The 20,704-nt window shown below is 38.8% G+C and overlaps 3 protein-coding genes and 1 pseudogene across 4 annotated transcripts in view; 1 reads left to right on the top strand and 3 right to left on the bottom strand.

Annotated features, from left to right (window-relative positions):
• LOC145483445 (uncharacterized) overlaps nucleotides 1–20,704 on the bottom strand; it is a 147,754-nt pseudogene that overhangs the window by 79,113 nt on the left and 47,937 nt on the right.
• LOC145483467 (uncharacterized) lies at nucleotides 5,097–12,572 on the bottom strand. Its single transcript, XM_081461974.1, has 4 exons — nucleotides 12,512–12,572; nucleotides 6,976–7,035; nucleotides 5,794–5,863; nucleotides 5,097–5,508 (listed from the first exon to the last, which is right to left on the bottom strand). The coding sequence occupies exons 2-4, from the start codon at nucleotides 7,030–7,032 to the stop codon at nucleotides 5,162–5,164; spliced, it is 474 nt and encodes a 157-aa protein (XP_081318100.1). The 5' UTR covers nucleotides 7,033–7,035; nucleotides 12,512–12,572; the 3' UTR covers nucleotides 5,097–5,161.
• Nucleotides 17,495–20,704, bottom strand: part of LOC145484385 (uncharacterized) — a 48,238-nt gene continuing 45,028 nt past the window's right edge. Inside the window, exon 9 of the mRNA XM_081463001.1 lies at nucleotides 17,495–17,993. Coding sequence (XP_081319127.1) covers nucleotides 17,629–17,993 — 365 coding nt within the window. The 3' untranslated portion in view covers nucleotides 17,495–17,628. The remainder of the gene's footprint in view (nucleotides 17,994–20,704) is intronic.
• LOC145485319 (uncharacterized) lies at nucleotides 18,753–20,131 on the top strand. 2 transcript variants are annotated; one of them, XR_014049186.1, is made up of 2 exons: nucleotides 18,753–19,088; nucleotides 19,210–20,131. XR_014049186.1 is itself a non-coding variant. In XM_081464001.1 (2 exons), exons 1-2 carry the CDS (start codon nucleotides 18,913–18,915, stop codon nucleotides 19,414–19,416), a joined length of 342 nt encoding a protein of 113 aa, XP_081320127.1. In that variant the 5' UTR covers nucleotides 18,753–18,912; the 3' UTR covers nucleotides 19,417–20,131. The 2 variants fall into 2 exon arrangements, 1 of the variants encoding a protein (XP_081320127.1); XM_081464001.1 differs by having other exon boundaries at nucleotides 19,251–20,131.

The raw sequence follows: 20,704 nt of genomic DNA, 5'->3' as shown, positions 1-20,704 counted from the left end.
TAAAATAACCGATCATGTGAGGGGAGCTATAGACACAGGGACATGCCAAGAGGCTTTGCACACGATTTCCATCCCCCACAAAAAACATCTACGCAACGCTCGTGGTATTTTCATCCGCGGGAACTAGAAACCATGTCTAAATGAAACTTGCGAGGGATTACCTTGACAGTAAGGCCTATATAGGGGATTAATTCTCTTACCCTTCAACATCTCCAAGGTTTGAGCGCAATAACAGCAAGGCACATAGCTCTTTACGAAAGTATGACTAACACATGTAATAAAAAACATACCATGACCTTTGCGGTAGTACTCTGCCCAAGGTTCACCACCCTCGAGATGAGCTGAGGGAACATGTTTGGATGGTGAGGGACAAAATAGAAAGAAGACAAACACGCATAGAAGGATAAGATAGACATAGCCAAAACGTCCACCCACAGGTACTAACAATCTACCAGCGGTATACTCAAAGTGGTTCATCAGATGCATAACTCTTGGAATCGTTGCAGTTTCACTCGGCAATTACTGAAAGTAAACGGAAAAGGAAAACAAAAATGAAATGTCTCTTTTTCACACCGAGGTTAATAGACATCGACGTTAAATTGCGGTTGTCTCCTTGCCGCTCGATAAAAACTCCGATCTAAGATCGCGTCTAAAATCTGAAAGAAATAATTCCGTATGTTGGCGCCACTTCTTCATTTTATGACGTCGTTTTACTGAGTCTTACATCAATATATCACCTCTCTTTTCCCAATTAAACCAAAAATATAACAAGATGAGTGAAGCTAGACCCGGTTTTGGAGTACAAGCGTGTAATTAAAGATAAGATCTTTTTATCAGGTTTTACCGTTGCAATGGTAACTTGCAATTGCATTGTTAAAAAAAAACGATCATAGCTTGTTTAGTAATGTTGGAGCATTTTTTTCTATTCAACAATTAGATTATGAGCTCGAGATTTCTAACGCGTGATAGTTGACGAGGGTGCAGCCCGAGTCAGCTATCACGCATAGAAATCGAGAGCGAATAATCTAATTGTTTTAGTATAAATCTACTAGTCGTTTAGAACTTTATCTAAATCCTCTTCACAGACACTTCAAAAACACCAAGAAGCGGCCTTCATTTTGTAACAAGCGCACACCGCTACGCTACTCACTATCTATCACAGAATAGATAGTGAGTAGCGTAACTAATCAGAGAACGGCATTCGTGATAGAACGCTAGTAGATTTATGCTAACAAGCGATAGAAATCTCGAGCTCCTAATCTAATTGGTAAGTATATCTTAACCACTTTAAAACATGTGCCCTTCAAGGCACAGAACACTGGCAAAGAGCACTGACAAAGAACCGAGGCAAACGAGAGTTTTTGCGCACTGGCAAAATTTCAAAGCCAATATGCTCCAGCAGTGGCCAAAACCTCTCTCTCCTCCACAGAGACTCAAAGGTTTTTTTTCGGGTAGGGAGGATCCGCTGAATAATGTAAGTGCAGGCACAGGGTTACCGGTGACGGCTGATCGATCCATTCGATTTTGCGCCTGCACTCACTTTGCACAGCGGATTTATATAACGAACGTTCGAACCTCTGCGGAGGAGAGAGGGCCAAAACAACGATGACCCATTCTGTCAAGGTCCCGAAGCTAATCGATATTATCAGGAAGCTTAAGCAGTGACGACGGCGACCACGAGAACAACGCCTAGGAGAAAATTAATTCATATTTTACCGTCGAATTTCGCAGTTTTCAAGATCATATCTGTTGAGAACGCCTGTTGGTCTGAGAACTTGCTCAAGCTAAAGATGTAACACCAGCGTTCAATTCCAAATGAAAATACGAAAAATTAGTCGCCGTCGGTTACGGCCTCCATAATAAGTAGAACTTTGACAATTCGCGTTGTTGTTTTGCAGAGGAGGGCTGAGAAGGTTTAAAGATTTATAACGTACGCGCCAGCATTTGTTCTGCTCATTAATTAAACATGTTGATTGGTAGCGCTCTTTGTCGTTTGCTTGAGGTCCCTAAACAACACAATCTGACCAAGGTTCTGAAACCAGATAGCCTGCGAACGCAGACGTATTTCCGGCTGTCACTTGGTTCCGCCGAAAAATAACGTCTGCGAACCCGAGCCAGAAAACGATTTCTGTGACGTAGGAATTCTAAGCCAATCAGAGTTTAGCTCAAATAACCCCAGAACTACTGCGCGAGGTATTCGCTGCGAGGAGCACTCGAGTTTCATTCTATCATGGAATCTGATTGGCCAAGGAGAAACAAAAGTCATTACGTCACAGAAATCGTTTCCTGGCTTGGGTTCGCAGACGTTATTTTTCGGCGGAACCAAGTGACAGCCGGAAAAACGTCTGCGTTCGCAGGCTAGAAATCAGTAAGAGTAACTGAAAAAGTGCTCTCAAAAAGCTTGAACAAAAACGAAAAAGAAAATAAATAACTAATAAAATTAAAAAACGAGAAAAAATTTTTGAAACAGTTGTACAAATCGTTACTATTGTTTTTATTATTACAAAAATATGATACTGCTGACAAAGAATCGAATATTTTTAATTACGTCCTCATTAAGCCTTTAGCTCTCGATAATTATGTGCAAAAGTTCAGTGGCGGAAACGGCCCATAGTTAGAATTAAACTAACCAACAGGTTAATTTGAGAAAGCTAAGGCAAAAACTACCACCGCCAACTTGATCTGGAGATTCAAAACGCTGGTCGGGAACGCTGGACTATTTGTAACGGACACCTATACGGACTAAACGGACTCAATTTACCAGAAAATCGAAAAGAACAACTACAACATGCTTGACTTATTTTCACTAAGTATAGGGAGATTCACACTGACGTCACTGTTTACATTTTTGCTCATTTGCATACGGCCTTGCGTACAGAAGGAAACATGTTAGATATGAATTGACTCCAGGCAGCTAAAGAGGTAGTGAAACTTAATACATGGTAAAATGTTAAGCTCTTTGGGAATAATATTCAAGGAGATATTGTCCTTCAAAAACTACAAAAGTTTTGGGTTGCAAAAGCGCTAATGAGCTGATACATTCTTTGTAACGTTTTGACTTTTTAAACTCCGTGTTGCACAAAAAGTATTCAATACATCAGGCTCATGTTCATTGAACTATGACCTTTCAATATTCGGAACTGATTTATTTGTAGCTCCATCAGAAACCGAATTGCTTATGCTAATGAGGCAAATATTGTAAACAAGGATTCCCCTATAAGAATAAGACTGGGAAAGCTTCCATGATCTGAGTTGGATCAATGAAAATTTGTGACCTTGATCTTGACGAAAGTGGGAATTTCGGAAGAAAAGATATTTGAATTGAAGTCTTTTTGTTTTACCTTGGATGTGGTAATTACGATACGTATAAAATTTCGCTTTATACAAAGGCCTGCACGTGAACAAAATCTTTCTGAATTGCGAAGATTACAATGAAGATTACTCTCGGTTTTAAAAATATATCGCTGGCCAGGGTTGTTCGAAGGCTGATTAAAGCTATCCACCAGTGAAATCACTGTCAGTGGATATCGTATTTGTTTTGTTAACACTTACCCACTGCATAGGTATTTATCCGATTGATAGCGTTATCCATGCAGCCCTCGTACAGCCGGTGCCTGGTTTGTAGTATTGAAAAGAAAAGTATACTAACTTGTATGGAACAGTAAGTTAACGTTCATCTTACTTGAATTGTCAGCATCAACTTCTACGAATCGTCAACCAAAACGCCAAAATTGTGCCACGAGGTCACACGACACTGCTTTTCCAAAATGCGGAAAGAAATAACTGCATTGAACACGAATCGGAGTGATGGTTTAAGTCGGTGTAAATATGGCCGAGACGGAATTTTATTGAGCGAGTTACTCAAACCATTGAAACTGGTTTCCACTAAACCATTTACTTTGTAGACTTTCAATGTGATGTGCCGCGCCGTGACGACCGGAAAACCATACCAAACGTGGGTCATATATTTATATACCGATTGAACTAATAACGCAAGAATAGGGTCAGCATAATTACACACTTGAGATGCTTTGTGTCAGCGCTGAAGGCTGCGATGCAGTGTACAAAGTCACGAAACATAGCATAACCCTAATACGGAACAACATAAATCTTGACGTCTCTTCAAACTGAACAAACTGATCCTAAAATACAAAAAAAAAAAAAAAAAAACGTACATGGAAAGTTCGTGAGAGAGTGCTAAAGGAAAGGCACCAGTGACATCCTATTCTTTTACATTTAAATCAAAACATACCGTTAGCCCAATATTATTTTCTATTTTCTTTGCAAGGGGGAGGGGTTGGTGGGAAGGAGGGGCTGGGGAGAGTAAATAAATTTACAATTTTAGTATGTTGTCGAGTATTTCTACCTAAAAATGTTTTGTTTGTTTCAATCCTTGACTTTCTATGCCCTATCGCCCGTTGCAAAACCGAAAATTGGCCCATTGTGGTTCATGACTGCGCTAAAGGGAATCTGGAAGGAAGAGCGTATGGCCTCAAATCAAGAAAAACCCTAACCAGTTGTCTTCAGTTCCGTCTTTTACGAAGGCTTTCTATCGCAGTTTGCTCGAAGTCAGAACCCACTGTTGAAAGATATACAGCCGCGAACTGTTGTGTCAGGATCAGGAAGCGATGTAAGCTTCTCCAGTTATTTAATACTCCAAAGAGAATGACAGGAACTGCATAATGCAGGACTAGAACTAATAGCTAAAATTCTTTTTGCGAGGAAAAACGTACTTAGTTGTTATTATTAAGGGCACGTCGACGTGATGTCAGTGATAGTGACTATGCATTAATTGCACCGCTATCTCATTAATTCTTACAAATGTGGTTTCAGGTTTGCTCTAAGAGGACCACTCGAAGTTTATACGTGCAAGGTCCGTTTTCGGATAGAACTCCTACGTCGCTAAACAATGAGCTTAAATGAGGCTTTAAGAGCATGTTAGCACTGCGCACGGGTCAATCTCTTCAAGGTCAAGCATGACCCTATTTCATTCACCCCATTATACCCTCCCCATTATCCCTTTCCAGGCGGACATTTCATTAACAGTTAGTTTCATACCCGATTGACTCACAAGTAAACAATACAATGTACGCTCCTTTTACTTTTATTGAGCTCTCTAAGTTTTGCTTTGCATCAAATTGCTTCTCTAAAATATCAGAGGTTATATCAGGTAAGCACCAAAATAACTGTGGTTAGGCCCCAACCACATTTTGGTGTTAAAACCAATGACTTTCACGTAGATCTTTTCTCCTTTTTTCAATTGGAATACGCCTCCAGCAAAACCGGTGTTCTCCTGTCCGGGCGACATATCCTTGTGAATCATCAAGAGAATACGATTGTTGGCAAAAAGAGCCACACGGTTGTTATTGTTGTGTGACCTTTTGTTGAAGTACATCTGCATGTAAACATAGTTACGACCATCCTCGGGCACTTGCAGTCTTCCATTGGTATACTCGAACCCGTCTAACGCATGGCTTTTGGGGTCATCAGTGTTCCATGTGGTGATTACTAAAAATCGACAAGGAAACAAACGACATTGCTATACTGTCGATAAATCATTATACGATAAGTCAAATTCTCTCGCTGCATTTTGATGGGTTCTTATTTATGATCAATTTGGGGACAGAGGTATATATGACGTCATTAAGTTTTGTTCCTGTTTCTTCATTAGATAAAACAGACAGATTCCATGTTGCTGTATGTCTGTTCAGTAAGAGATAACAGATTTTCAATTTTCTGTAACTCCGAAATTTCTGAAATCGGTAATAATATGTTTTAACTTGTGATACATACCTTGATTCACGGCGTAATCAGTGGCCGCTGGGACCCCACCCTCCAGATGTGCAGAAGGGACATAAGTTCCCTGTGAGGCATACATGTTCAGTAAACAATTCACTTTTTCAGTAACAAATAGTTAATTATCTTTTCTATTGGAAAACCCCCTTTTAATTTCGTGTTCTTGCTTATATATGATAATGGTCGTGAGATAACAAGACCTTGCAGTTCCTGTGCGCGTTTTGCTATTTAGTCAATTTGCCTCAGCACCATCTCAATCCAGACAGATATTTTTAGTTTTATCATGACGAAATTGAGAATAGCGAGAATAAAAAGAAAGACAAATTCGAAGCTACATGTACCAACATAACCGAGATTTCTCCCTGTTTAAAACCTAACAAAAACTTAAAAAACAACCAATCAATTCGGAATTTCGTATCATTCTATTCATAGTTAAATGCAGCCTTTGAGATAATTTGATGAAAATCTATTTTAATTCAAAGATTTGTCTCAAATTTTTAAATAGTTTACGTATAAAGGCCGGGCTCTTTTATTGGCGTTTATTTAAGAGGAAGAAACTTACGGAACAATCATTAAATAATTGTGTAACTATTGCGTGGCTACCGAGTAGAAAAGCCAGTTGGCTCAGAAAGTTATTCGTTTACGGCTCGTTAAAATTAAAAGTATGAAATGGGCAATGTCATATGAAAGACACTATTTTACGTAACGACGCTAAAAAATTTCAAATTGCCATCGAAACATCCAGTGAAATAATAATAAAAAAAAAAAAATAAGAAATTTCAATTTTGAATTTCACTAGATGTTTCAATGATTGTCCATGTTTGGTTTATAAACTAAATACTCCAAATTCGTATTGAAAATAAGTTCGAATCAAAGCAGTGCAATTACCATTTTACAAACTTTTTGTTTGTATAACGGCTAGATCGAAGAGGTTCAAAAAGATTTTCCCAAAGCTAGTAACTAAAAATTGCTATTTTCCTTTCAATTCAATAAATATCGAACTCTTCTTAAAGGAAGTATTGCTCATTCTTTAAATGTCCTCTTATTCCCGAAGTACACTTTGTCAGTATTTGGTCTAACTACGCTCGGCCTTGTACAATTATAACAACTTCGATCATAGTCAGTAAATCACAGTAGAGGAGAACCTGACCTTTTGCGTAAGAAACTGTCTGTACATACCTGTTGTAAGGAGCTGACCAGAACCAAGGATGCGAACAACGTCACCAAAAACAGCATGACCTGTCATAGAACGCCAAAATCACTATTGAAAGTAACCGGGCATGCGCAACTAGTTCATTCTCCAGAAGAGGAGTAATTAAGAGTGAATGCCTATAAAAATGGACCTAAATCGCCTATCAATGGCACAAGTCGAAAAATTGATTTCTCTTGTATTTTGTCCATAGATAGGTCGTAGTAAGAATAGAAACGGACCATAGTTAGTTTCTGCTAATACAGCTTTCTTTGGTAGAAATATGCCAAAAACGATTTCGACCCGATTGGGCTCAAAATCTACTTCCGGTTTTGCTGAATTTTCCGAATATTTGATTGCTTCACGCTCCGCAGAACAGCTACTTGAGAATCTTTCAATGGATTTTAAATTCAGTTCAGGTCTTCGTGGTATGACTGAGCGAAAAATAAAATAATCAAAGTTAGTTTTGAGCCCGAAAAGAGATCAAACTGACACGCAAAATTTTACAATGTGTCGCAAGAAAATTATTACATAAAAACATTGCCATATTTTTCTATGGGCTATAACTTTAAATACCACAAAAACAATTTCTACGGGTTAAATATACACCCACCTGTTAGGATATCAAAAAATATCTCTGGGCAAATGGTTTCAAGTCGTCCGCCTTGGCCTGTGTTTCTCATAGATTTTGCCCAAAATCCGCCGTTGGAATGTAAACAATTGCGTGACGCGGATAGCCACTCTAGAGTAAATATTCGTTTCCAGCAATCCAATGAAAGCAATTTTTGAAACGTTGTGTCGATAAAATAATGGAAAATGTTTTCCTTTTTTTTTTTTAAGTTAGTATAAATATATATATTTTTTCATTTGCATTGCAACACCCACGACATCCCTGATAAAGAACGTTACTACAGTACTCCGGGAAATGATTTTAACACTTGTTTATTTTATTGATTTCCCTGATAACTTACAATACATTGGCAGTTTTAGAGATACACTTAACCAATCCTCTATGGTTTATGGCAATTGAATCATTGACTGACAAATAAAGTCAAGTGGAAATACCATAAATTCTATAAACTACTAACTGCGTGACGGCATCTCAGCGCTACTAGCTGTGTAGAAAATTTGTACCTACACAATATACTCAAACTCAGCTAGAAAACCCGGAATTTCTTGAATTGAATTAGCCGAGGAAGAAATTGCGTTTAAGTTTCAATCATACTGGGAAAAAAAATCCATCTTTTCTACTTTGGTTATTCGATCAATTAACTGAAATTTGCAGATCATAACACTGGTAGACAAACAAACATTACAGTGGTCGATGTAGGACTAGGTTTACACTAAAGGAGTTTTTTTGGACTCGTAAACGTTCCCGGATTCATCAATTTTAGAGTATTCGGATTAGTAGGGATTTACAGTGAAAGGATATTCGGATTCTTAACCGTTTACACACGGCGATAACTCCGGGAACATTCATGATGGAATGGTTAACAAGCAGTTTGTTGCCTCGACAACGAGAAACAAAATGGCTCCGAAAATAAGGCTAGGGGTAGGTTGAGACAGTCTGAAGTTTTCTTTCAACTCGCTGACCACGGTACTGTTGTCCATCATGTCAGGTCCCTCCAGGTATTTATTCTGGTCTTTACTTGATATCTAGAACCGTCGAGGTTTTCGATCGTGCCATCGTCGTCATCTGCGCAGTAAAGTATAAATTGGGTTTCTGAGGAATATGGCATTACCCATTATAAAAGTGATAACCTACACTTGAAACAGCACGAGGTAATCACCCAGCGACCGCCATCAAATGGCCATCAATGTGCCTACGACTCGACTACGACTGGATCATGTAATCCGCCATTTTCGTTCCACTGCAAACTCAAAAGATCACAGGCGGAAAAATATCCGGATTCGAGAGAAAATCGTTTACACGACTCTCCGGATTCAAAAGTTTTCGGATTCAAAGTTCCCACTTTAAATTCCGGATTCAAAATCTCCGGAGACACGACCAAACCGGGGAGTTTTTATTTCGGATTCGTCCACTTTTGTGTAAACGGCAAAATCAATCCGGCACTAAAACGTTCCGGATTCATCACAAATCCGGAACAATTTCCTCTAGTGTAAACCTACAATCCTGGCCATAAGTGGTTGGGACACCTCCCCTTTTTGCGCGCTAAAACCGACGATTTCAACTACGTCCTTAACGTATTAGAACAAAAGATGAATAGAAGCAGGTACAATTGACCCCCTCCCCCTAGCAATGTTGCAAGAAAATGAAGCTATTCTGAAGACTAGATCGGATGTGGGAAAAAAGGAAAAAGGGACAATAGAAAGTGTTTAGACAGTTGTGTTGGAACTGAACGCGATTGCTGAAAAATCGTTATTATTGGAATAAGACGTGAATATCTATCTCATCGTCTCTTTAGTTCGAGAATACTGTTCTAGGAGGCGAACAATTCATGAAACGTGGCTATTCTGGAGTTATTGTCGAAGATTTTTTTTCTTCGAGATTTTTATCAACATTGACAGGGGGGATTGGGTAGGCGGGCTTGCGCGGTTTTGGTCTTAAGAGAGGCTGCCTGTGAAGTCATCTGCCGTAACTGTCCCAACACTTTTGACCAGGATTGTAGTCTTAAATAAACGGCGAACATCCATCTTGTTTTGTTCGCGGAAGTCGGCCACGGAAGAGCGAATTTCAATGAAATATATATATAATTTGATTAAGTAATTTGCAAAAAAATAGGTTGGTCACCAAAACAGTTTAGGATTTAGCCTAACTCTAACCTTAAGTTTTAAGACTGAAGAAAAAAAGAAAAAAAGCATTGAGCATTTCAGTTGTTTGAAACAGAAACATTCGCGCACAATCAACTATATGCATAGTACGTGCGTAACCTGGAAAGCAATCCGTCCAGCACAGTAATTGTTCAAATTAACAGCTTACCGAGACACTCGCACTGTTGATGCCTCTTATTTATGATTTAAACTTTTAGGATTTGTTTACTTTACTTTTTCCGACTTTATAGCAGGAGAAAAGGCACTAAATGTGCTGGTACAAATAAAAAGGTTTAACGGAAAATCGATCCGTCGAAATCAACAAATACAAATTTAATTACTGTAGCGTTCCTTCAGATCACGTAAGGCTACAAACCAACAATATCAACTTGTCATTACATTTAACAAATGAACTTAGAACGATTTTCTTTCTAGTACTCGTTCTTGTAATTAAAATGATCAAAGAAAGAACGACAGCTTAAGGGCCCATTAACCGATCTTTTCGAGCCGTTGCTAAGGAAAATTTAGTCTCATCTAACCTCCTCATTTTTAGTTAGTTCAGAGTTATTTCATGTGTTTCAACTTTTTCATAACCAGTAACACTAGTGATGACGTCATCAGGCCACGCCCATGGTCATGTGACTGATACAGAAAAAATGCAAAGGCTCCCAGGCAAATTACTTTCTCGGGATTTTTTTCATTGATTTAATATTTTAATTTAAATCCTCATTACGCCATGCATCGATTTTGTTTCATTTCTAAAATGTCAGATTTTGAGAGCATTTCAAAATATTGAAAAATTCGTAATTTTCTGAAAAAAGCATGATTTCGAAAAAGGAATGCATAGCAATGTTGCCAACGTTGGCTTTAATCGAAATTCGTCGAAAAAGGCTGGATTTAATGAAAAACCGCGTTTCCTTTAGCATTTAAAGAAACCGGAAGTGCACCCGATATCTATTGGAAGTTACCCTATCAGCGCGTGCGCAATTTACACTACCAGCGCACTTCGGTAAGATCAAACAAAGCCGCAGGTAGTTAGTTTTTCTCTTTCTATTGTTCCTGTTTTTTCTGTCTCTCTCTTATTTTGCCTTTGCTTGAATTTTTTTTTCTTTGCATTTTGCGAAACACAAAGAAAAACATCTACAATGTATGCGAATTTGCAAATTTTTGAGTTGTTTTTATTTTCCGCGCTCAGGCTGACGTAAGTGACCGGAAGTGAAATTTCACCTCCTTAGCAACGCGCGCGAGCGCGCGCATGAATCGGTTAATGGGCCCTTAAAACGACATAGTAGTAACACCCGAACTCCAAGTAAATTGTTTTTAATTGGCGTTTTCAATTAACGAAATTTCCAAAGCGATGACTTTCAAAATATTAAAGTTAAAAGTGGTCCATTATGTTTTTCTTTTTTCACCCAAATGTTCTAAGATAGCCATCTGCGGTTTGTTGGAAACGAATTATGTATTCAGGGTGACCGCCCGCGTCACGCAATTGTTTACATTCTCACGGCGGTTCAGGGAAAAATTTGTGAGAAGCACAGGCCAAGGCGGGCGACTTAAAACCATTTGCCCAGAGATGTTTTTTGATTTTCAAACAGATGGGTGTACAGTTAATCCGTAGAAAGTGTTTTTATGGGGTTTAAAGTTATAGCCCATAGAAAAATATGGCGATATTTTAGTGCTATAATTCGTTTACAACACATCGTAATATTTTGCGTTTCTGTTCGATCTCGTTTCGGGCTCAAACGAAACCTCGATATATTTTATTTTTCGCTCAGTCATGCCATGAAGACCTGAGCTGAATGTAAAGACCATTGAAAGATTCTTAAGTAGCTGCTGTGCGACGCGCAAAGCAATCAAATTTTCAGAAAATTTAGCATAACAGGAAGTAGATTTTGAGCTCAATCGGGGCGAAATCGTTTTTCGCAAATTTCTCCCCAAAAAAGCTGCATTATCAGAAACTAACTATGGTCCGTTTGTTTACTAGCTAGGGCCAATCTATGGGCAAAAAATGAGCAAAATCGATTTTTCTACTTGTGCCGTTGTTTGGTCCATAGTTATGGGCACTGGCTCTTAAGAGGGTAATTGTTAATAGCTGCACATCAGTTGTCGGCAGCAAAGAAGGAATACGAAATCTACACACTTTCGGACACACCCAGTTCATCATTGCATCATTGACACAAGACGCTTTCTTGTTTCCCGAACTTTTCTCACAAATATTGAAGCTACCACAATTTGAAAAAAAAAAAAGGAAGAGAGTGCCTCCGAATCAGTTAACCGTTAAACATGTACCGGTTATTTATGTGGCCTAAATTACTGTCTGAACTTGTTAAAGACTTCTTTACCTTTTATAGCGTCAGTTTGACTTTGATTGAGATCTTTGTTCTCCTCCACTTGCATAATGACGGACAGTGAGAGATTTTCTTTGCCTCGTTTCTAGCTTCGAAGCGTCATAGGTATCAACGTGTTGACTATAGCAGTGTTAAATCTGTCCCACCTCGCTTCTTTTTTAAAAACTCTATTTTTTCTTCTTATTTCAAAATAAACTTAGTCTTTAAGTTGAATTTTTTTTTTCTGAGTTTATTTTACCGAGCTGAGATCTTTTTATACTATTTTTCTTTGTGAAATGCCAAATTTAGTTAACTACAGAAAAATTCTACTTTCCTCGCTCGACCACATTTACGAACTGAATAGGAACAGTTGTCCTACACTTTTTTTTTTAACACCACACCTACAGTATCCAAGAAGATCACTGACCTTTGAGATTGCAAACTATCTTCCAAGTTGTGTTCAAGCAGCTACGCGTCCGAACGACTTCAGCATAATACGTCCCTAAAGCAGGATGCTCACTTTGATAAAATGCTTTCTCAGTAAATATTGGGATAGTTTAATTAGAAACAGTGGCGCAGTCTTGTTATGAAAACTAAACAATCTAGAATGAGACTTCTAAACTTCTAAATTGATGATAGCTTTGATACCATGGCAACAGTTGAACACGTGTGCGAAATAACGAGATCAATTTCTGGCTGTTAACTGAAAGTAGTCTAAAAAAACACAAAAACGGATCCCTGCAGTCTGGTAACTTGACCAACTAATCACTATGTTACATACTAATAAAACTAAAGTAAAGTTGTTGTGACTAAGTCGTATCAAGAACGCTTTTTTATTATTTGTCAAATCTAGTAATCTTATTAATTATGTTTTTCGCTGGTTTTCTTGCCCAAACGGTTATTAAAATTTACAAACTACCTAATCTTGTGTGCGGCTCTAATTATTTGATCAGGCGACAATTCCTTCTTAATTTCCTCTTGTTTACCAGCATTCTCTCAGACCAAATCAAACATCTTCATTAAAACCTCCTGGTGGTCCATGTTTTAACTCACTAATCAGACGTCATTTGAGGCATTTCTCTGAAATGTCCATTGTTTTCTGCTAGCCTAATATCAAAATATAACCTTTCAGTCGGCTGTGCTACAATTGCAAGCTTTAAAATTACTATATTGTTTTCATTGTTTACCCGCCCAAGGCAGTATTATATTAAAACGTTCGAGAGGAGGGCTTGCTATTTGTGTAGAAGATAGGTTTTAATCTTCATTTTATTAACGTTTACTTTTTTTGGCTAATTAATTAACGATGAAAAAGAATTCCAATTCTTATTCGTGTTAAGCCTTAGTCAAACGGACTCGGAAGTAGTTGCAAGCAGCTGTAAGTTAAACTTGCGTAGGGACTTGGGTTGGTGGCCAAAAAGACTCGTAAGTTTCCTCGCAAGTACGCGACAGTCGTAAATAAAGCCGTTTCCAGGCTACAGCCTTAGTCCCTCGCGGTCAAGATGTAACCTTAACAACAACGAATGGACGTCACTCAACTTGCGTTGACTTGTATTGGATGGCTCAACGGTGAAATTTGCGTGCATATTTGATCTCGACTAAAGTGAGTGCAAGTTATCGGAGGTCAACGCAAATGCATGCAATGCCTGGCCAAACGGAACCGCACGTAGACCCAGGTTTTCAACTAGCGTCTACTTGCGAGTCCGCTTGGCCAGGACTTTGCAGTCGCTAGGGTATAGAGAAATTTAGAACTTGTTTCGTTTTATTTGTGACGGAGCACCCCTTTCAACAGAACTTAGACATTCCCAAATTCCCACCTAGTAACGAATGCAGTTTGTTCTACGATACAATCAACTAACCGTTGCAACGAACGCGTCAACCGAGATGATTAAGTCGAAAGTTTTTGACCCTTTCTGGAGAATCAGTTTAATAGCAAAATAGAAACGGCTATTGAAATAAAGGTTAAAATGCACGTTTAAAAGAACGTTAAAAACACTGCAGTACGAAGCTTGCTGGAAACTCGAATAGACTCGTGCGTTATATCGATCTGCTTTACGTTTCTTTTCAGATTTTTGTGGCATGTGATACACGGACCTGATTGGTTAAATCCTAAGGCATGTGTGAATATACCAGTGTCAGGTGTCGATTGCAATGTTATCAAAGGTGTAATAGATTACTATGTATTCAACATGTATATTTTAAGTTTGGAGAATCCATTGAAATATGGGCAAAACGGTGGCATAATTTGGATGGATTCACTCTCAGATTTGCCTTTTTATTTTGTCAGTTGAAGTAAAAGCAGGTTAAATAACAGAGTGAATTGAGACTCGACAATATAACTCCTTTTACTTTTGTTGAGCTTCTTGAGTTTCGCCTTGCATTATGTTACTTCTCGAAGACACCCGCGCTCATATTTGATAAACACCAAAGTACAGTGTCACTGTAATTAGGCCCTAACCAAAATTTGGTTTTAGTCAATGACTTTCACGAAGATCCAGTCTCCAGCATTTGAATGTAATACACCGCGAGAAGATGCAGTATTCTTCTGTGCTGCTGACCTGATATGCCCGTGAATCCCAGTCATTAATAGAGTGCTACTGAGGCTAGGGACAATTGTTCGGTTGCTGTTGGGATGTGGTCTTTGGTTGAATTACTTCTGAATATAGACATAGTAATTGCCGGGCCTTGGAAAGACAGCCGTTCAACAAGCCCGGTTCAACAAACCATTCAACACATGGCTTGAAGGTTCAGTAGCGTTCAATGCCTTGATTCAGTACTGAGAAGTTGACGAGGAAACAACACGATTCAAACCAATAGAGCGGTTTTCACTTGAGTATCGAAAAGTAATTGGTTTTGCATTTCTACGCTGCGCTATTGGCTTAAAAAAAAAATTCGGGCCACCGCCTAGGACCAAAACTAATCATGACTCAGTCGCAAGCGTTTTCTTGCGCTTGGCGACAGCTACATGCATGATAAGTTAATAAAGATGATGAATTTTAAGCTCGGTAATAAAATGTGAAGGTGAATCAATCAACATGACACGAGCGCGGGACAAAGAAAAATTCTGAGCTCCCGACAGGAATCGAACCCATGACCTCCCGAACACCGGGCGGGCTCGGAAGGTCATGGGTTCGATTCCTGTCGGGGACTCAGAATTTTTCTTTGTTCCACGCTCGTGTCATGTTGATTAATTCACCTTCACAGCTACATGCATGTTGTAAGAGGATTGATTGGTTCACTGGATTGCCTTTGTCCTTTGTGAGTGGCGAGAGTGACACTTCGGTTTTGGTTTTTCAGCACTCAACTGAAAACTGCCCTATGTCAACGGCTGATTACATTATTTCTAAATGTTTGATAGAGAAGACTCGAAAAAGGAGGAAAAAACACACCTGGGGTTTCTGTATATTGTTCCCCAAACCTTCCTTCCGTGTTTCTCAACTCGATAGACACACGGAAACGTTTGGAACTTGTTAAACAATAAGAAAGGAGGTGGCTGAACGGGACTACGCTTAATCATTCGAGTTTGGCCAATAACAATAAAAAAAAAAATCCGTTGCAACCTAGTCCCTCACGGCCAAAGCATCCCCAGAAGTACCTCACCTAAGCGTTATATAGTAATGTATATTGCATCGGCCGCAAGTACAGATTTCAATGCGTTTTCTCCGTCCTGGCGTCCTTAGTCAAGAATATCCCATAAAGACTTCCCACTCCGTTAATAAGAACTAAATATTGAGAATATCGGGAAAATTAACTTCAGCAATACCCGGCAAACTATATTCAATATACGAGGGGAATTTCTGTTGTTGTTGCTATTGTATATCCCAAACTTCCAGCGTACATTACAACTGTCAAAACATATGAAAACTGTAAAAAGAGTTGTTGCTCCTTTGGCGTCAAATCACTTCCGAACAAAATAAAATGATTTGATTTACTAGAGTAGGTATTGCACCAGGCCAGTTATTCTTTATTCCTGTTTCCGGAATCCTAAATTATTCGATCAAGTGAATGATACTTTTCTCAGATGTCACTCTTCACTAACCAGTGCCGCTTGCTGTTCGTCAACAAAACAGCAAATGTTGATATCTCTTAGGTATAATTAAGCTGGATATGGCTACGTCTCAAAGCATAAGTCTGGTACATTGCAAGTTGCAAAACTTTCAACGAGCATTTGGTAAAGCTATAACAGGAGAAGGGAACGTTGAACTAAACAAGGCACTTTATGAGCATTAACTCGAGCCTCCTTCAGGAAATGAGGTTTTTGCTGAAAAGAGCAGCAAGCCTTTGTTGACGTGTTTGTGAAGTTTCCCAGGGTTAAGCATGACGTTTACGGCAAACGGCACGAAATGAAACTTTTGCCATCTGTCTCTAGCTTTTTGTAGAATAGAGTGAAAATGTTTGTATTTGCCGTGAGTAGTAAAAGCCACCATTCCATTAAGACCCTCTCTTTGCCCCATATCAACAGACCATAATTTCTTCTCATACAACTCCGAAAGAACCCTTCATCTGAGGCACGAGGCCTGTAAATATCTTGAATAATAGGAGAGTATATAAATGAAGTAATATAATATTTTGTTTCACTTCAGATTTTCAACTGATTAAAAATAATAAAATGGAAACTTGACTCATCACCTTAATCAAATTACGATAACAAAGTAAGTCAGTAAGTAAGTAAGAGACAGTATTTTATGAGGGTAACACTCAACAGTAACTAAAATTACTGAAAAACTTGTTGCCCTCTAAAAGTAAAATACAATTCAATCAAAACTGTACACCTGATAATAAAGGTTAAACTTTTTAAAATTAGTTACAGAGATATCACAAAATGGATTTCAATATAATATCTCTAGTAGATTGTTGTAATATATGGTAAAAAGTTGTAAAGTTAAAGTTGTAATATAGGGCAAAAAGCTCAAGTTATGTCAGCGTTTTATCACAAACACGCAGTGAACAACAAAATCATTTCATATCCATGTCAACTTCGTTTGCTGACGACTGACGTTTGGATTGCTGAGACCTGGGATCGAAATAAAATGCAACATTTTTTTCAGTTAAAACATGAAAATGTGCTACTAAAGACCTATCTCTTAACTTGGAAACTGTCAAAATAAAATAAAAAATTCCAGAATTTGCGAAAAATGAAACTTCTGTGACGTGAAGCGAAATACCGGAAGACAACGAGGATCGAAATCCATCAATCACATGCAACGACACGGGTGGTGTCAACTTAGTCAATCGACTCGTAGCGTGATGAAAAGTAGCTATAGCTAGTAAAAATGTCACGATGTACAGTTCAATTGACCACACGATAGAAATACAATAATACACTTCATCATAATTTTCATGAATTCTTGTCAGAATAAAAACAAGTGCAGTTGATGCATTTACTAGAACAGACATAGGCATTGACATGAAGCCATGTTTAGTTTTTCGAGAAGGTCAAGTGTGCCTAAGCTTATACAGTTGTTTTATGTAGTGTTGATTCTCGTCAGAACTCTATGAAAACTCACATATATCTGAGATGTGTGTCTTCAAATTAGTCACGCACTATTAAAGTGCGGTTGTAAGCCCAAATGTGTCTGTCTGTGTCCCTTGATTGCTTTTTACTTTGACGCTCTTGTTTACTTTCCAGTTTCTTGTGTGTAACTCCATGGTGTTCTCATCCCTGTGTTTACCTTCCCCAGACATCAGAGTGATACTCATGGTCCCGCTATCTTTCGCGGAAGAGGCAATGGAAGGCTTATCCACCGTGCCTGTTTGTAACTGGGTTTTTAAGAAATCTTTACCAACCATGCCACGAATTTCTCCTTGCAAGTCATTGAGAGGGAGAAGCAAAGCTAAACAGCAAGAAAAAGACCAGTGTGGATTTTTCCGCCATTCATTGAAGTATTGAAATAAGTAAACCAGATACTGAACTGAAAGGCACAAAAATAAGACGAAAGGTGTTTTCAACTCGAGTAATATTTGCCTTAAAAGTTCAATTATCTTATGTAAGAGTACCTTCAGTATGTAGGAGTTATTTAAAGTGCACCTAACCCCAAATTTTTTTTTCGCTAAAACGAATCCACTTACTGTTTAAACTAATTCTGCGAAAAAAATTTTGAATTTGGTTGAATCCTCAATTTTCTATGGCCCGCCAAAGTCGTGCTCGGATGTTTCACGACCGCGTTTTAGGGAGTCTGGGTCGAGCAAGGTTGTGACGTCTACCCAGGAACCGAATAGAACAGCCCTCAGTCATTTCTCTTTGCTTTCTTTGGACGTCGAACTGTAGAATACTCGCTTTTGTATATTTTAGCTCTAAAACGCCCAAATTTTCGCTAGAAGATCAAAATGTCTTCCTCCTCGGAGTCAGAGATGAGTTTTTATCCAGATGACTCCGATATAAATTTCATACCTGAAGTGGAAATCGAGAACGCTCGGCAGCGCGCTGCAGTCCGAGAAGAGCGCAATTCTTCAAGCGACGAAGACAACTTATTCGCTGACGAGCAGCTTGCGGATGAAGCTTGGACGGCCAGGTACGAGCAGGAATTGAAGGCAAATGAGGAGCTTGAAATAAAGCTTAATGGCCGGCTCGACGGCTCAGTAGCCGTTAGCTATAGTGAATGATAAGCTGTTATGTCGATTTCCGTCACCTCTTAACAATCAGATTATTCCATTCATTTGACTCTGTTTGACTTAATACCACTTTTGCGTTCAATTCTAATTTTTGCGTTCCTCTCGAATGTTCTTGTTCGATGTTTTAAAAGGTGTTCGTGTGGAAACTGTGCGGTCGACAATATACAAAACATCAGCGAGTGTTATTGCTGACAAGAGCTGGAAGGTTGCGTAGAATCTATGAGCAGCGAACTTTTTCTGCAAGATCTTGCCGCGGACAAGCATAAATTAGAGTGTATCACGGCGCACCCTGGCTTCAACTCAGTTTGCTTACAGAAATGGAGCCTCCGATTAGCAGCAGATAAGTACCGAACTAAAGCTAAGCAGAAGTACCGTCAGACAGGATCTGAGGAAAAGTAAGTCGCGCTATTTCCCTTGCTCGAGTCTATGATTGTGCTTCATTCTCTGATCTTTATTCTGCGAGTGATTTTGATTGACGACGGAAATACCACCTTTCTCTCTCTTTTTCGCTTTCAGTGTGTCTCTTGCTTACCAATTCTTTTCGTCATCAATTGTAGGTTTTTGCGCGGCGTTTCGTATCGGGAATTTTCAAGACTGGTCTATGGAATTCTTGGAAACAGGAGGATTCCCTTACCCGCTTGCGCTTACGTGGCCATCAGAAAGGAGTTTCCAGTGAGCAAAGAAGAGCACTTCACAGGATTCCATCTTGACGAGGAGGACTGACAACCCTTCTTTCTTGTTAGTAGTTATTTTCCATTTTCTTTTCTTTTCGTGGGTTGTAAATAAATAAACAGACCTTATCACGGTTTTCGACGCCATCTTGACGGGCAAAGCGGTCAGAAATTACAGTGTTTGCATTGGAATCCGATGGCAAATAAGGTTTTCCAAACTTGAATTTTGCACCATTTGTGAATTGCAACGTTAAATGACTAGCTAGAAGATTGTATTCACCTGGTTTGAAGGATGTAGCTTAATTTGCTTGGCTAGAAGGCGCTCAGCTAAATTTTCTATTTTTCCATACATTTATCTGTGAATTTAGCTGGGAAGGACGCGGTTCGCGGGAAAAACAATTACAGACAAGTGTATGGAAAAATAAAAATTAACTGAACGCCTTCTAGCCAACCTACACCCTTCAAACTTGGTGGATAGAATCTTCTACCTAGTATTTTAACATTGCGATTCACAAATTGTGTAAAATTCGATTTTGCGAAAAGTGATTTGCCATCGGATTCCCATACAAACACTGTAATTTCTGACGGCTTTTGCCTACCCGTCAAGGTGCGTCGAAAACCGTGATAACGTCTGTTAACAACCTTCAACAGGAAGACCAGAAGCCAAAGGAGCAGCCCCTTGCCTTTTATACGGGTATCACCCAGGACTATTAAAAAAAAAAACTTAATAAACAGTGAATGCCTAATTGTTATTTTTATTTATCTATTTTTTCTTGGTCTTCTTTCTCTTTGCCGTGGTTTTTTCCCCTTTTTGATTCTTGCATACAGTACACTTTTTGTCGTGCCCCTTTGATTTTGCTCTTTGTTGAGTTTCCTCATGGACTACAGGGAGAAATGAGAAAAAATAAGACAATATGTATAACAATTTACATTACAACAGTGAAGTAGCCGCAGAATAATGCTACTGTTACCCTTGACTTACAGCCATGTTATTTAATTCCATTTCTCGAGGTCAATGAATGATCATTAGTGGGCACAACTCGTTTAGAGCAATTTGAGATAAAAACTATTTGCATCAGTGTCTTAGGTTTTTTTTTTTCATTTTGCATTACTATTGTACATCATATGAGTGTATTTAATTACTGTTTGATGAATTTTTACCTGGAGTGGTAGGGGGAACATCTTTCACTATCATCTTGCTCCTCTCCTCTCTCTTTCTGAGTGCTTCCTCTCTGGGTTCTTTCTGTAGCATTTCATTCATAGGGGCTGGAGATTTCTCCTTCAACTTTTGGGCAGCATCTCTCAGGTCCCCCATTGATGCTTTTAAATAGGTTTGAAAT

The sequence above is a fragment of the Orbicella franksi genome, chromosome 4 (assembly GCF_964199315.1).
Source record: "Orbicella franksi chromosome 4, jaOrbFran1.1, whole genome shotgun sequence".
In the NCBI taxonomy this organism is placed as follows: Eukaryota; Metazoa; Cnidaria; class Anthozoa; order Scleractinia; family Merulinidae; genus Orbicella; species Orbicella franksi.
This window is presented reverse-complemented; position numbering and strand designations above follow the sequence as displayed.